The sequence below is a fragment of the Gossypium arboreum genome, chromosome 2 (assembly GCF_025698485.1).
Source record: "Gossypium arboreum isolate Shixiya-1 chromosome 2, ASM2569848v2, whole genome shotgun sequence".
Taxonomy (NCBI): domain Eukaryota; kingdom Viridiplantae; phylum Streptophyta; class Magnoliopsida; order Malvales; family Malvaceae; genus Gossypium; species Gossypium arboreum.
In genome coordinates, this window is record NC_069071.1 from 112,237,799 (window position 1) to 112,252,979 (window position 15,181).

Sequence of the window (15,181 nt, forward strand, 5' to 3'; positions counted from 1 at the left end):
TTCAACTAAAACTAATCATCATTTATATATATAAAACTCAATTTAAATTTCAAAATTCTCATATTTTCAACCTTAACATCAATTAGTTAATATATTGACTATTTATTAACACTTTAATAATTACTAAAATTTAAGTATTACTATCATTAAGTTGATTGGGTTTTAATTGATTAGCATGAGTATTGTTGTCAATGCAAAGGACGTAAGTTCGAGTGCACTAAAACATATTAACCTCATATTAATGAGTTGATAAGAAACTATAAATAAATATTATTTTAAAAAGAATAAATATAATAAAAACTTATAATATCATCCGTAAGATTTTGACCTATTAAATATTTGTGGTAGAAGGAGACAAGCATTGAAACGATTAATGCAAAGAAGTGAGATATATGAATGAAATTGCTAGATGTTTCTTTCTCCAAATAATGTTGAACCTGCAAGAAAGGACATATCACATGCCTACATTGCTTGTCATTTGCTTTACATTTAATGTCAATTAACATCTATTTCAAGGATATATATATATATATATATATATATATATGGATAAAATAAAGAGCTCAAAATTAATTAGTTCGTTCTTCTATGCATGCATGTTATTTTAAATTAGATTATAGTATATTTATAATGTAGGTGAAATTTTATGTAAAAATTATATTTATAAAAATTAGATAGTATTTAGTTGAAATAATAGAAATAAAAATATTAAAAGTTTTCTATCGTAAGTTTAAATCATATTATGTGTTCGATTTTTTTCTAGATTTTTTAAAAATAAATTTTATATAAAATATAGAAAACAAAAATACTTTTAAATTATTAAAGAATGATTTTAAACTTTTTATATTAATTTAGTCAAAGATTTAATAATAGTAGAGGTAATGCCCATCCTCTATTTAATTTTGGAAAGATACTTTTGGCTGATGATATCAAAAGGCATTAATAAAGGCTTAATTTGGATGGATACTGGGTGTGGTGCGGTGCGTTTAGCTTATTTTTTGTCACGCGTTACAGTATTGTTATAATATCTAATCTTATCGCCACCGCTATTTTTACACTAACCGCAGGTAAACGTACCGTCCATCCAAACTCGCCCAAACAACATGAAATGAAATCCAATTGTTAGATTTGTGGATTTTTTTTTATAAGAGATAATATTAAGTAAATTTAAAGTTTAATCTAATATTTAATTTAACTATTTATAAAAAAATTATTAGTATAAATTATAATTAGACTTGTCTATATGTCGGGTCGGGTTTCATCCGGAAAGTGGGAAAGTTTGGACAAAGATATAGACTCAAAAAATGAGTTTGGGTAAAAAAAAATAAAGACCATTTAGAAAATGGGTCAAGCCTCGGGTGAGGCTTTTTTTGCCTGGGCCCGGCTCGAATTTGCAAAAAGAAAAAAAAATCTATTATTTTCTTGTTGTTTTCTTATTGTTTTGCTGTTATTTCACTATTATGTTGTTATTGTTTAGATATTATATAACACTTATTTTATTATTAATTTTGTCACTATTTTAGAAGCATTTGCTTGTTAAGTTGTAATTATGTTAGTGTTATTTAAGTATAAAGATTTTTTTAATTTATTTTCAAATTATTGGGAAACATTTATTTTAATATTTTTAGTGTTTTTTATGTACTACATTTTAAAAAAAATATATATATAATTTTAATACGAGCGGACCGGTCTAGGCTTGAGTTTTAGTATTTTTATCCGGTCCGAACTTGAACAAAATTTTAGGCCTATTTTTTTGGTCAGGCCGTGCTTAGGCCTATCGAATGGGCCTAAAATTTGTCAAGACCCAACCCGACCTATGGATAGATCTAAATATAATATTTTAAAATTAATATTTTTACTATATTAATAATTGTAATAGACTTATTTAAGAATTGAATTTTATTTTTTATATTTTGAATGTAGAAAATTTGAAAAAAGAGATGTTAATATTTTTGTAATGGTTTGTATAATTTATGTAACACAAAACATTACAAATGTTATAATAATTGGTATAACTGAGTAATGTTTTGTGTGACTGGGAGTGATAGAAAGCTTGCTTTTAGAGAGTTCACCTTAGAACTTCTCACTCAACATAGGTACACAACTAATGAATATTCTTTTTCTTAGATTAGCAATCTTAGACTTAATAAAATTGGCAATCTTGTTACACTTATCAAGATTTCAGCTACTTGTCCCATAAGTTAATTTGTATCATATTTTATAATAAAATTTTAGGCTTAATTGATTGTTTTGAATTGAAGCAGCCTTAAAAATAAGTTTAAATTTTTGTCTAAATTAAACAAACTCATATAAAAATACTAAAATTTGAGTCTAGCACGTATTAATTTTTTATTTTTATTTAAAATTTAAAAATATAATACACCAAATACACTAAAAATATTAAAAAATATTTCCTAACAAATTGAAAATAAATTTTACAAAACCCTTATACTTAAATAATACTAAGATAAGTGAAACTTAACAAGTAAATACCTCTAAAATAGTAACAAAATTAACAATAAAATAAGTGTTATATAATATCCAAAGATTAACAATAAAATAGTAGCAACATAATAGTAAAATGATAGTAAAATAGTGGCAAAAAGTGGGAAAATAACAACAAAACATAGAAAAACAACAGGATTTTTTTTTATTACAAATTTGGGCCAACCAGGCTTAAAAAAACCTTACTTAAGGCTTGACCCATTTTTTAAACGAGCCTTATTTTTTGCTTAACTTCATTTTTCATGTCTATATTTCTGGTCAAACCCTCCCCTTTTGAGTGATTTTGTTTCACTTTTGAGTGATGAGATAAATTATCAGTGGGAAATGTTGTTTTCATTAGAAAGCTTGCAATTATCCGAAAATTAAAATAAATTTAACTTAAATCATTATTTGTAGCGTGAAATTCAAAAGTGAAATTCTTCTCTCTGTAATACCCTACAGACATATAGGTTAAGTCTAAACTATTTTAATAACTTTTTTTATTCTATTCTTTCATTATCTTTACACTTATTTGTTTGTGTACAAAATACATGCTAACTTCACATAGCACATTTCACTATCTATTTTTTTTTGACACAATATGAGTTACTCATAGTTTCTCTCCAATCCATAAATAAAAATATAATGCGCTTCAGCGCACTTAAACCCACGTACTCTTGTATTGACAACAATACTCATACTAATCAAGTTAAGACTCAATCGACAACTCAACTCAAATTACTATCTAATAAAAACAAGTATTTAAATATAAAAAAATATTATTAAATCCGAATTACTATATTTGTTTTTAATCTAAAGTTTAATAGAGACATCGTAGAACAACAATTAGTTTAAAACAATGTAAAAGAGAAAGAAAGAGGAGAAACTTCTAAAGATAAAGCCAAAGTTCACTTATTATTTGGTTAATAATTATCTCTTAACTTTTAGATGATATTATTATATGTATAAGAAAAGCTCAAACATTGATGGAAAATAGATTTTGTCCTTATTTACCTATATTCTTAATTGCAACCAACATCAAGCAATCAATCAAATTCCAAGTACAAAGCCCTTTTTATCTCACTCCAAATTATTATTTTTATATTAATATAAAATATCCTTTAAACAATGAAACCAAAAATTTCAAATTTGTTAAATTAAATTGTTGAGAGAAATAAAATGACTCTCGATGTTTTGGTCACTCGACTTCAAAAGTTATAATATCATCATTAAATTATTTAAAAATTTTTATTTAAATTATTAAACTATTTGAAGTTTTTCATCTAAATCAGTAAACTGTTCAAAAATTTTTATTTAATTTATTGGGCTATTAATGTTTTTTTTTTTAAGTTCAACCAGCAAACTCTAAATGATAGTTTTCATGCCCAAAAAAACTAAATTATAAAAGAGAAAGGAATGAGAGCTTTCAATTGGTGTAGACGATGTAAATAGAGAATTGCCATACAACAATAGTTTTAACCGATTAATGACTTAAATGAAAATTTTTGAATAGTTTAATAACCATTTTGTTATTCTTAAAATTTGAGTGATTAAAACGTAAATTTACTAATAGTTTAATGACCCCTTAAATGTTGTTTACGCCAATAAAATTATTTTATCATTCACATTTGATATGACATTTATAAAAAAAAAAGCATTAATCAAAATATATCTAAATAATTTTTTAATAAAAATAGATTTCATTTGACCATATTATTTATATTGCAAGATAAGTAAGTTTCCAACTAAAATGATACGTTAGGTTGAATTCAATAACACGTGGCCAGACCACATTTTGTGAATTTAATCATAAGAATCCCATCAACCAAATCAAACTATATATAATAATTTTTGATAATTTATTTAATTTTTTAATAATTTCATTACGCTGTTCTTTTTGATATAATACTTAGAACTACTCATAAATAAGAGGATAATGCGCTTTAGCGTACTTTCGAATCTACGTCCTCCTTTATTGACAACATTATCCATATTAATCGAGTTAAGAGTCAATCGGTAATAAATTACCTAATCTTATGTTAATTTGAATTTTATTTAAGGATTTGATTATTCAGTTATTTTATTAATTTTGGTTTATTTTAATTTTAAGTAAAATAAAATGAAAACAATTTTTTTCCTGAAATAAAGACAATTTTTGTGAAATATAATGAATTATATTTTATAATGAGAAAATAATTTTAAATATTGAGATTTGGATGATAAATTATAATAAAATTTAATGCTTAGAAATTCCTTTTAGTGAAAGTATTGACTTTGAAATTAATATCAATTACTACTATATTATCTTCTCTTTCAATATGTTGGGTATAAGTTTATCAAATTATGAATTTTAGCTGTACTTACATATATTTTATTTTTAGCCTAATAATAAAAAAATCTAAATATGAATAATAATTAATTTTAATAAAATTAAGAAAAAAAAGTGGGACGTGGGAACTCCCTATTTCCTTTTTTTCTTCTCATTTTTCCCGTAAGTCCACTTCTATTTTAAGGATGGAACTAAATTATTAATAAATTTACATTTTAGTCACTGAAAGCTTTTATTTGAGTTATTAGATTGTTCATTTTTTTTGAAGTTTGGCTAGTGAGTATCAAGCGACGAATGCAATTGATTTGATTGATCAATACCCATAAAAGACTAGAAGAACGTATCTTAGATCCAAGTCGATCTAACGGTTTGTATAAGAGATTGAAAAAGAAAGTTGTTTGACTTTGGTTCACAGATTCGTGACATTCAAAATTATTTCATGGAAAAAAAAACTAAACTGTAGAAAAGACGGAAAATAAGAGCTTGCGATTGATGTAGGCTGTGTGAAAAAGAAGACTATACAACAACGATTTTAACAATCCAATGACTTAAATGAAAATTTTCAAATAGTTAATAACTATTTTGTAGCTTTTTGAAGTTGAGTGATCAAAACGTAAACTTACTAATAATTAATTTAATGACATTTGAGATTATTTACCCGTATTTTAATTCATATATAAATACTCATATTATCAAAGAAACACATAATAAAAATTTATTTTTAATAATTTATTAAAGGACATTTGTCTACATCTAATTTTATTTATCGAATTTAAAAACTAGGCTAGCAATTAACAAATAATTTTTCCATCTCATAAAATATAACTGGAGTAGTCGATAACGTTGAAGACTCTCCCTCCAAAACTCAGTTTCTCACTCTAAATTTTCCACAATTAAAAAGAATATATATATTTTTTTATATAAATCTCCTCAAAACTACCCTCTTCTCTCTCAAATTTTCTCTAATTCTTTTTCAAGGTTTAAAGTGTTCGTATAATGCCACAGGGCAATCTGGAAACCCTCGTTTCCGCCTGTGCTTGCGGCTCTTGCGACAACAAAATTGTCTGCGAGACTTTAACAACCACCGAAGGCGACTACAACGACTGCCTCCACACGGCGGAGAAACTTCTCGAAGAAGAAACCCCTCCGGATTTTCCGCCAGAATCGTTTTTGTTGTCCAAAGACGCTGAGCTCGTCTGGTTCGATAGCAACGCTTTTCTAGAACGGAAAGATTCGCAGAAACGGAACTCCGTTTCGAACTCTACAAATCTTAATCCTAATCTCAACTCAGTTCCGAATTCTCAACGCTTTTCTTTGAGAAAATCTAAGGCTTCGATCCTCGGATTACCGAAACCACAGAAATCTTGCTTCGTTGAAACAAAGAACCGGAAACCTGGAAACACCAGATTGTTTCCTAAACGATCCGGTTCGGTTAAATCGGATCCGCCCGTCATTGAACCTTCTTCGCCTAAAGTTTCTTGCATGGGAAGAGTCAGATCGAAACGAGACCGTAATCGCCGATTAAAAAAGAACCGCCAAAAATCAGCTGGAATCGAAACAGTTAAAAAGAAAACAACGAGGACAGGGAGCGGTTTCTTCTCGAGTTTCCGTGCTATTTTCCGGTGCAATGGTAAAGCACGTGAGTCACACGCTCTGCCATTAACACTGTCGCCGCCGCGAGACAGTGACATTAGGTCTCGTTTGCCGCCGGATGATGGTGATGACGTATTGAATGTAGCTCCTGAAATAGCTGAGAGTGGACCGGTTGCAGAGCCGGTCAGTCTAGGTGGAATGAAGCGGTTCTCGTCGGGTAGGAGATCGGAGACGTTAATCTGAACCGTGTGGAGAACCGGTTCCCTGAGTGGTGGGCCATAGTTAAGGTCGTGGGTTTGGTTTTTGGTCGTAGTTGGTAACTTGCTGGTCCCGCCTAATGCGCTAAACTTCCTTCGTGGTGGCGTGGCATGATAAATTAGCGGTTTCCTTTGAAGGTAAAAAACCAAAACAAACACATTTAATTTTCAAAATTTCCACGCTTTTCTCTCTCTCTAGAAAACCCAAAAAAAAAAAAAAAGGTTTGATTTCATTTTATAGTACCGTCACTAGGATGATGCTCATAAGCGTTTTTCTGTAATCTTGCTTTTGTTATTTTAATAAAAACTTCAAAACAACCATGTAAAATTTTATATTCTCTGTGAATATTTTTTTATCATTTATCATAAATTCTAACTTAAAAGAGATTGAATTATGTCATAAATATAAAATTAAAATTTCATTTATAGCAAAGTATATTTAACTATCTATTTTCGAAGGAAAAGGCAAAGGAAGTATCAAGAGTTTTACATTCTTAAGGGCATGTAGAGTACTAGTTTTTATGGCGGGTGAAAATAATTGTATATAAAGACATATTTAGGGATTCAATTCGAAAATTTGAATTTTTTTTCGAATTTTGAGTTAACCGAATTAATTAATTCGAGTTTGAATAAAATTATTTTTACAATCTGAATAATTCGAATAACAGATTAGTATACATACCCTTTTAGTCTCTGTTAAATTTAAAAGTGAACAAATTAGTTTTTCTCAACAAAAAATTTAAAATTTTAAAAATTTTAAAAAATTTTAAAAATATATAAAGAAAGTTAAAAATTTCTAGAATTATAATTTTGGGATTTAAATAAGTTAATTAATAATTTAATTTTATTATACTAAAGTATTTTTGTTATTATTTTGTTTTGAAAAAATTTTTAAATAAATAATGTTTTAAACTTATGTGCTCTAACATAAGTTTAGTTATATCGTAACAAAATTTTAATTTGACATGTTTAATTTTTAATTTAATTCAAACAATTTCACTCGATTCAATTCAAAAAATTTCAAATCAAGTTAATCAAATAAAATAGGACTTCTCAACTCGATTAACTTGAAATTTTTTTACTCCGCTCACCCAAGATATATTTATAAAAATTTTACATTAAAATTAAGTGAAGTCTTGGTTGACTTCTAACTTGTTAAGTTGAAAGCTCAAAATTTATATCTTTCGTTCAAATTCTATTATAATATTAATTAATGAAAGATATGAAAAGATAAAATTAATATTTATTTTATTAATTTTAACTGAATTGATGTTAATAAGATTTTAATATAAGTATAAATATTTTGAAGAAAGATGAGTGATGAAGTATTTAAGTGAAAATGTGTTTAATAATAATAAAAATAAAAAATAAGCTTCAAGTTTTATAGTGTCTTTGTTATTTATAGATTTTTTATTATTAGTCTAATTTTATTAATTATATTGTAATTCTAATTTATTCTAAAAATATTATAGTAATAATAAATAGTTTGATATCAAGAATTAAGTGAAAGAAACAAACAAAATATAAGTCAAATATTAGTTCTATAAGATATTATATTATTTTGAATTCAAAATTTTATATTTTATTAATTTTTAAAGTTAACTTCATACATAAATGATTATTTTTTAATAAAGGAAAAATATTTGGTATACTATCAAGAGGGTTTTCAAACTCTGCAAGCAAAGTTAGAAAGTTAAAAAATGGAGATATTTGACAATTTTTTTAAAGCTGCTTCTGGAATAAAAAAAAGTATACTGCCAATGAATACTAACCCTTTAATAAAATGTCTATTTTTACTCGTAATCTTTCCTTAATATTAGACTTGGAGAAAAATGTGTTGAAATGCACTCGAACTCATATTTTATTAATTATTGTAATAATAGTAATAACTACAACCTAATTTATAAATAGATAGATTTTATTAAAAATATCAATGAGTAATTTTTAAAGATAGTTATGCAATATTAAAATGTTTGAATTTAGTGAAAAAAAAAGGGTTAAAAAATATTGTGAAAAAGAAAAAAAAAAGTTCGTAAAAGTTTATGTTTTAATCATTTAAGTTCAGTTGATAGTGTTGTTCAAAGTTGTTTCATGAAAAAAAAATTGAACTATAAAAAAAGAGGAGAGCTTTCAATTAGTCTAGGTGGTGCGAAAAGAGAAAGTCATACAACAATAATTTTAACAGTCCAATGAGTTAAATGAAAACTTTCGAATAGTTCAATGACCATTTTGTAACTTTTTGAAATTAAATGACGAAAACTAAAACCGGGTGTAATTTACCCAAATAAAAAAAAATCTTTTTCTTAAGAAAAAAAATATTATAACTACTATATATATTCTAATTTTCATTTAATTCTTATCTGAACAATGTGGATATTGTTGACTGCTAAAGTGGATGGCATTAGGAAAATGGTTTATAACCTTTTGACTACCTTAAATGTCTTATTCATAGTCCCATTTTTCACTTTATTTTTCTTTTTAAATTTAGAAAATGACATTTCATGTTAAAATTTAAAATATTTTCACTTCTTTCAATTCTCTACCACATAAAAATAGTTTTTCAATGCATTAGATTTGACTCGCCTTCAAATTTTGTCAAAATTTTTGACACTTTTAAAATTTCTCATTAAACCTTTCAAATTTTTAAATTTTTTTATTCAGTCTTAAATTTTTGAAAGTTTTAATTAAACAAACCAAAATTTTAAAATATTCTCATTAAATTCTCCAAATTTTTTTAAAAATTTAGTTTGATACTCGAATTTTAACGTCAAGATCCACCACTGATCAATGCCCGATGTTATTAAGATCTAAAGAATAAATATATTGACAATTAAGTGCCATATTAAAGCACTTTTCGTATTAATAATAAAATAGGTATATAGTTAACTAACTTCATTTTCCTTTTGATTTGATACAAAGGGAGTAACATAACTCGAACCTAAGATCTCTAGTCAAATCCGATCCCGTCCGGCATTACTTGAATTAAGGCTAAGCAAATGAACCAAACTTGAAAGAACATATTCAACAGACCCGATGATTATTGAGCATAAGTTGCTCTTAAATACTCCACTATTTCTGCACTTTCAAACATTTGAACTCCAGTATTTGGATCTTCTAAATAAGGTACCTGCCAACCATGTATATATACATATACATTGCCAAATCATGAAAAATGAGCTTTATAGATGTTGAAACTTGTTGAGAAAATCATAAAGATACCTGAAAATGTCCGGCTTTCTCATAAAGGATCTGCCGTTTCGGGCTGCCTCGAGCACAACTGATTGAAGAGAAAATGATGAATTAGTAACAAATTGTCTAGTACCATGTCTTGGTGCAACCATGTTAATGTATATGCATAAATGAATAAAGGGCATGTGTGTCGATCAAATCTGCACGGGAATGATGGAAATGATGATGATCATCATGAGTTGTCCATCAAACAGTTGTGATACAAGAAAAACTTATTCACAGTGGCTTGTCTGATCTTACTAGACTTGTATGAAAAATCGCAAGGTAAACATTTGCAAGCAGCTCAGACAGGTAAGATGCCGTTGTTGTTGAAATTAGAGTTTAGGTAAACAAGCATGATCAGTTCATGGATCATTAACATACAAGAAAATACGATGGTTGTAAGAAGATTGACCAAATTGAGTTGAGAAAGATCTTGGGAAATTACCTGCGCTGAATGTGCGGTAACTCTAATTCTACCAGCACTTCTCGTATAATCTTACAGAATGGAGAACCCTAAACGGCAAAAAGAAAAAGAGCCGGAACTTGTTTACATATTTAAACTATTAAAAAGAAATGGTAGTTGCCATGCATTTTAGAGAAGGAACTGAATCACTAAACATAAATATCAACAAAAAAATCGAGATTCTTTTTAATAGTTTAATACCTCGTATGACCATATCTCGAGTGGCTTGGGAGGCAATTTTGATGGCGTGTAGGAATTTCCCTGCGTAAAACAAGTTCAGATTTACAGTGTCTGCCGAAAAGCATCAAACTTATGTGGTAATTTTAGCACAATTTCTTTGACAAATAAGCAAGTTCATGACGCATAAGAAATCGGAAAATAATAAAAAAAGAGTTTCTTCACCTATATCTTCAAAATGTAATAAAAAAGAATTATGAAGATTTACGATCTTTGGTAATTTTAGCATCAAACTTATGTGGTAATTTTACGATCTGTCTTACCCTTCCCATCCGACCTATCATTGCAAATCCTGCTGTCAATGTCTGCAACCAACAACAAAGAATTATGAAGATTTCATTGAGACTGGCAAAAATTATAATAAGAACAGTTACTGACCGTCAATAGACCGAGTGATAGCATGAAAGGGACACTTCCATCACCTAAAACACGAGAGAACACACAGAGATCAGTCAGTGACTATAGCGAACTAAGTTACTAAGAAACTAAAACATAAGCCGAGAATTTCGAGAATCTTTTATACAGATCAGTCTAGAGTAGGTAGTAATCAAAAACACGAAAACAGCTCGATCAGTATAAAATCTGAAGAATACATGTATGTATTGCGCATAGATTTATGAAAATATCATACATAGGTTTACCAAGAAATAGAAGGAACATAACCGTAGTATGTAGATGTAACAATGTTACTAAGAAACTAAAATGTAAAACAAGAATTTCGAGATATCTTATATACAAATTAGCCTGGAAGAGATGAGAATCAAGACATGTTACACGGATAACCGTTAACCTTAGAAGAAGTAAGGAAACTCATTTTCTAGAATACTCTAAAATGCCAATTGAAAAACAGAAAGCAACTACATTAATACAAAAACGGAAGACTACGTATATGCATCGAGTCTAGGTATATCCACAGCTATGATCCTTACATTAACCAAGAAATAGAAGAAGCAGAACTGTAGTACGTAGATCTAACTACATGTACCATATTTTTCGACCAGATACTTTATTATGTCATCTGATTCATACATGGCAACTCCTGTATTTGGATCAACCTGAAACCCAAAAACAAATATTAAAGCTGAACTCCCACTTTATATCACTCTTTTCAGTACCAATTCAATGGCTGTTTAAATACAAGTAATTTAGCCAAGATTTCATTTGAGTACAATAAAAGCACAAGGACTTGCTTAGAAAATGGTGAAATTCAGGGGCTCGTTTTGTAATTTAACCAAGGATTAATGAAGTGAGAAGAAGTGGAGCAGAGGAAAGATATCTAACCATGTAAGGGAACTGCTGCTTTCCACCCATCTGAGCAACTTTGGGACGAAAATTCGGACCATTTTTGGGGCAAGGATAAAACAGAACATCAATATCCAAAACTGCAACAATTTCCCTAACCTGTGTATTAATAAAATTTGTCGGTCTAAAACACAAAGAATATCACGGATTATGATTTCGGTAATAGGTTCAGAGGAAAAAACCGAAGTTTTGTTATGAACCTCATACATAATGCTTAGTTACCCTAGTTTGAACTAATGCTTCATTATGGAAAAAAAGGAGAAAAAGGTCGTATTTCGGGAGTATAGCTATCCTATCACTAATTAGAAGGATGATGCTATGCATCAATAACTAGATGTTAATGCCTGTAATCCTCCGGTCATGTTAAATGGACACATCTAGGTCGTGTAAGAAGTGGAACCCGACTATTGAATGCGATAGAAGTGAAAAGAAGAATTAATAGATGTCGATTATATACTACCTTTCGACAAAATGGACAACTGGAGTTGCAGGCAGTCCGCATTATCCGTTATTTTACGAAAAAAAGAAACACATAAGAGTCAATCTTCATCAGATGAAACGTGAAAAACTAAATTCAAGAATAAAGGGTAAAAAAGCTATCCAGATTGACAAATGATGAAGGGTAAGTTACCCTTCGAACTCGTATATCTCGATAGGCTTCTCCGGACGACGGCCTATCTTCGATGTCTCTTTCACCTTCGAGCCTGTTAAATATAGCTATGATTATCAACATTTAGCCATTCGATTTGAGAACTATTTAACTTGCACCAGGTATTTGACAAAATGTCACAGAGAAGTAAGGAAATGAAACGAAAGAATTGAACCCCATACCTCCTAGTTCTAAAGAATATTGGCCTGGTGGAATCTCCTTCTCAGAAACTAAAGATGCTGAATAGCTGCCACAGTACAAGAAGATACAAATTTCATCAAATGAAGTGGCACACTTACAGCCTATGCCCCTAATAATTGATTATCATTAACAAAATTTCCAATTAATTCAACTTGATAATCCTTAATTTTACTTATTCATAATATCTAAAAGCTGCTATTTAGAAGTATTTTAAACTAATCCCAGTTTCCACATAACTAAAGTCATCATCCCATCCCTTTTCAACCCTTAAGAATCACACTTAGAAACTAAACTAAACAAAAGAAGGGATCATACATACCCAGAAACAAAAACACCAGTTCCCAACCGAAAGAACAAAGCAAGAGATGCCCCAACAACATCCCAAGTCTTGTCGGGCCTAATTGCAAATGGCTTTGGCTCTGGCGGCTTGAAGTTGGGAGGAGGAGCAAAAGTTGTAGCTGTACGAGTAGTAGAAGAAGAAGAAGAAGAAGAAGAAAAGCTTGGGTTTTCTTCTTCTTTGGTACTGGTTTGGGAATTTGAGGCTTTAATGGAAATGGAAAGTGACCTTAATCGTTTACGCAAAGGAAGCGACGAGAAAAGTGGGAGTTTGGGGATGTTAAGGATTCCCGCCACCGCCATGTTTTATTCCCTAAGGTTTTTGCTTGATGAGATATTTGTGTGAGAGAATGAAAGTTTGTGTTTTCTTTGGGGAGTGGTAGTTGTGAAACCAGGAAAACGGGGGATCCATTGTTGTCCTTGTTTTCAGTTGTGACAGGACATAGACTGTGACGGGTAAGGCAACAAGGACGCGACATTCATTGTACAAAATTTAAGAGATAATAATAAATTTATTCTTTAAAGTTTTTTTTTAATTTAGGTCTTAAAAAAAATTTAATTTGGCCATTAAAAATTGATTAGATTTTTTAATTGAAATACTAATTAAAAATTAAAATTTTAAACATGGTAACTCAATAGTAATTTGCGTGTAACTTATGTTAATTTTTATTTTTATTTAAATTTTAAGTTTTTAAACAAGTTTTAAATTATTTATAAACATGATACATAAAACAAATAATGTCATATCAAGATATAATACACGTATGTCGAAATCATTTTTTTGAAAAGCGAAATTGACTTTTTATTTTGAAAATGAAAGACGAGAGAGTCGCCACCAATCCTTTTGATGAGGTGTGATCGGGTCACCTCGTAAAAGTGGTTGTTTTTAATAAATATTTTGATTTATTTAAACAACGATTTTGGTCCGCGAAATTCAAAAAAATGGGTTCGGGAGTCGGTTACGCACGAGGAAAGATTAGCACCCTCGTCAAGCCCAAAAATTGGTACCTAGTTGATTAATTAGTGTCTAAGTGTCGAAAATTGAAAACTTGAATGACTTTGAAATACAATCCCTCTTTTGTAAAAAAAAAACTCTAACGTTAAAGACCTTCTTGTCTCAAAGTGATAAAATGTCACATCCAGTAAGTTAGGACACGAATATCGAACTGTTGAGAATGAGCTTGCCTTTTATTTAAAATTCGTGTATTTTAACTTTTTAAAAGGGTATTCGATTATTTAGAGTAAACGAGAAAAATCAAAACCCAGTAAGTTAGGGCACGTTTTCTCAAATTCTCAAACATCGAATATTGTCTTTATTTGCAAAAAATCTTATCTCGAGGTAACAATATGTCATATCCAGTAAGTTAGGGCATAACACCTCGTATCTTCGAGAATAAGCATTTTATTCAAAACTCGTAGTGATTTTAAAAGAATATTCCTTTATTTAGGTTAAATGAGAAAAATCGAAACCCAGTAAGTTAGGGCACGATTTTCTCGAATTTTCAAATACGAAATATCACTTTTACGAAAGAATTATTTTTGTCGGGTAATTAATATAAATTCGTGGTAAAATGGAATAGCGAAGAATGAACAAACAAATATGAATTTCGATATCAACGAACATAACAGAATAAAAATAAACGCATAATAAGAATGATGAGAACAGAAATGGAGGAATAAAACGAACAAGCAATGTAAGAGAATAATAAAAGATTAATAATAATTATAATAGTAAAAATAATAATAGTAATAATAGCTAAGTAGGAAATAATAACAGTACATTAATATGACAAATAAATATAATAGTAGTGATAGTACTAAAGAAAAAAGTATTAATAATAGTAATAAATATAATAGTAATAAATAGAAAATAATAGTACATTAATAATAATAATAATATATAAAAAATAGGAAATAATAATATGATAAAAATAATATGTTAATAAAAATAACAAAGTAATAGTAATAAAATAAAAATAAAAATAATAGTAATAATGTATTAATAAGAATGATAATAATGAAATGAGATTATAATAATAATATAAAAAATAGACATAAAAGAAATAGTAATAATAGTAATAATAATAGTAATAATATAA

At 28.5% G+C, this 15,181-nt stretch overlaps 2 protein-coding genes across 2 annotated transcripts; one reads left to right on the plus strand and one right to left on the minus strand.

The window, feature by feature from the left end:
* The first annotated feature begins 5,603 nt into the window (after nt 1–5,603).
* Nucleotides 5,604–7,328, plus strand: LOC108467180 (uncharacterized). The gene has a single exon (XM_017767734.2). It carries the CDS (start codon nt 5,810–5,812, stop codon nt 6,647–6,649), a length of 840 nt encoding a protein of 279 aa, XP_017623223.1. The 5' UTR covers nt 5,604–5,809; the 3' UTR covers nt 6,650–7,328.
* A 2,156-nt stretch (nt 7,329–9,484) lies between these two features.
* On the minus strand, nt 9,485–13,555 carry LOC108467179 (uncharacterized). Its single transcript, XM_017767732.2, has 12 exons — nt 13,066–13,555; nt 12,728–12,792; nt 12,528–12,600; nt 12,357–12,375; nt 11,876–11,995; nt 11,580–11,649; nt 10,973–11,016; nt 10,858–10,899; nt 10,559–10,618; nt 10,340–10,407; nt 9,883–9,940; nt 9,485–9,790 (listed from the first exon to the last, which is right to left on the minus strand). The coding sequence occupies exons 1-12, from the start codon at nt 13,383–13,385 to the stop codon at nt 9,701–9,703; spliced, it is 1,029 nt and encodes a 342-aa protein (XP_017623221.1). The 5' UTR covers nt 13,386–13,555; the 3' UTR covers nt 9,485–9,700.
* Nucleotides 13,556–15,181: the final 1,626 nt, after the last annotated feature.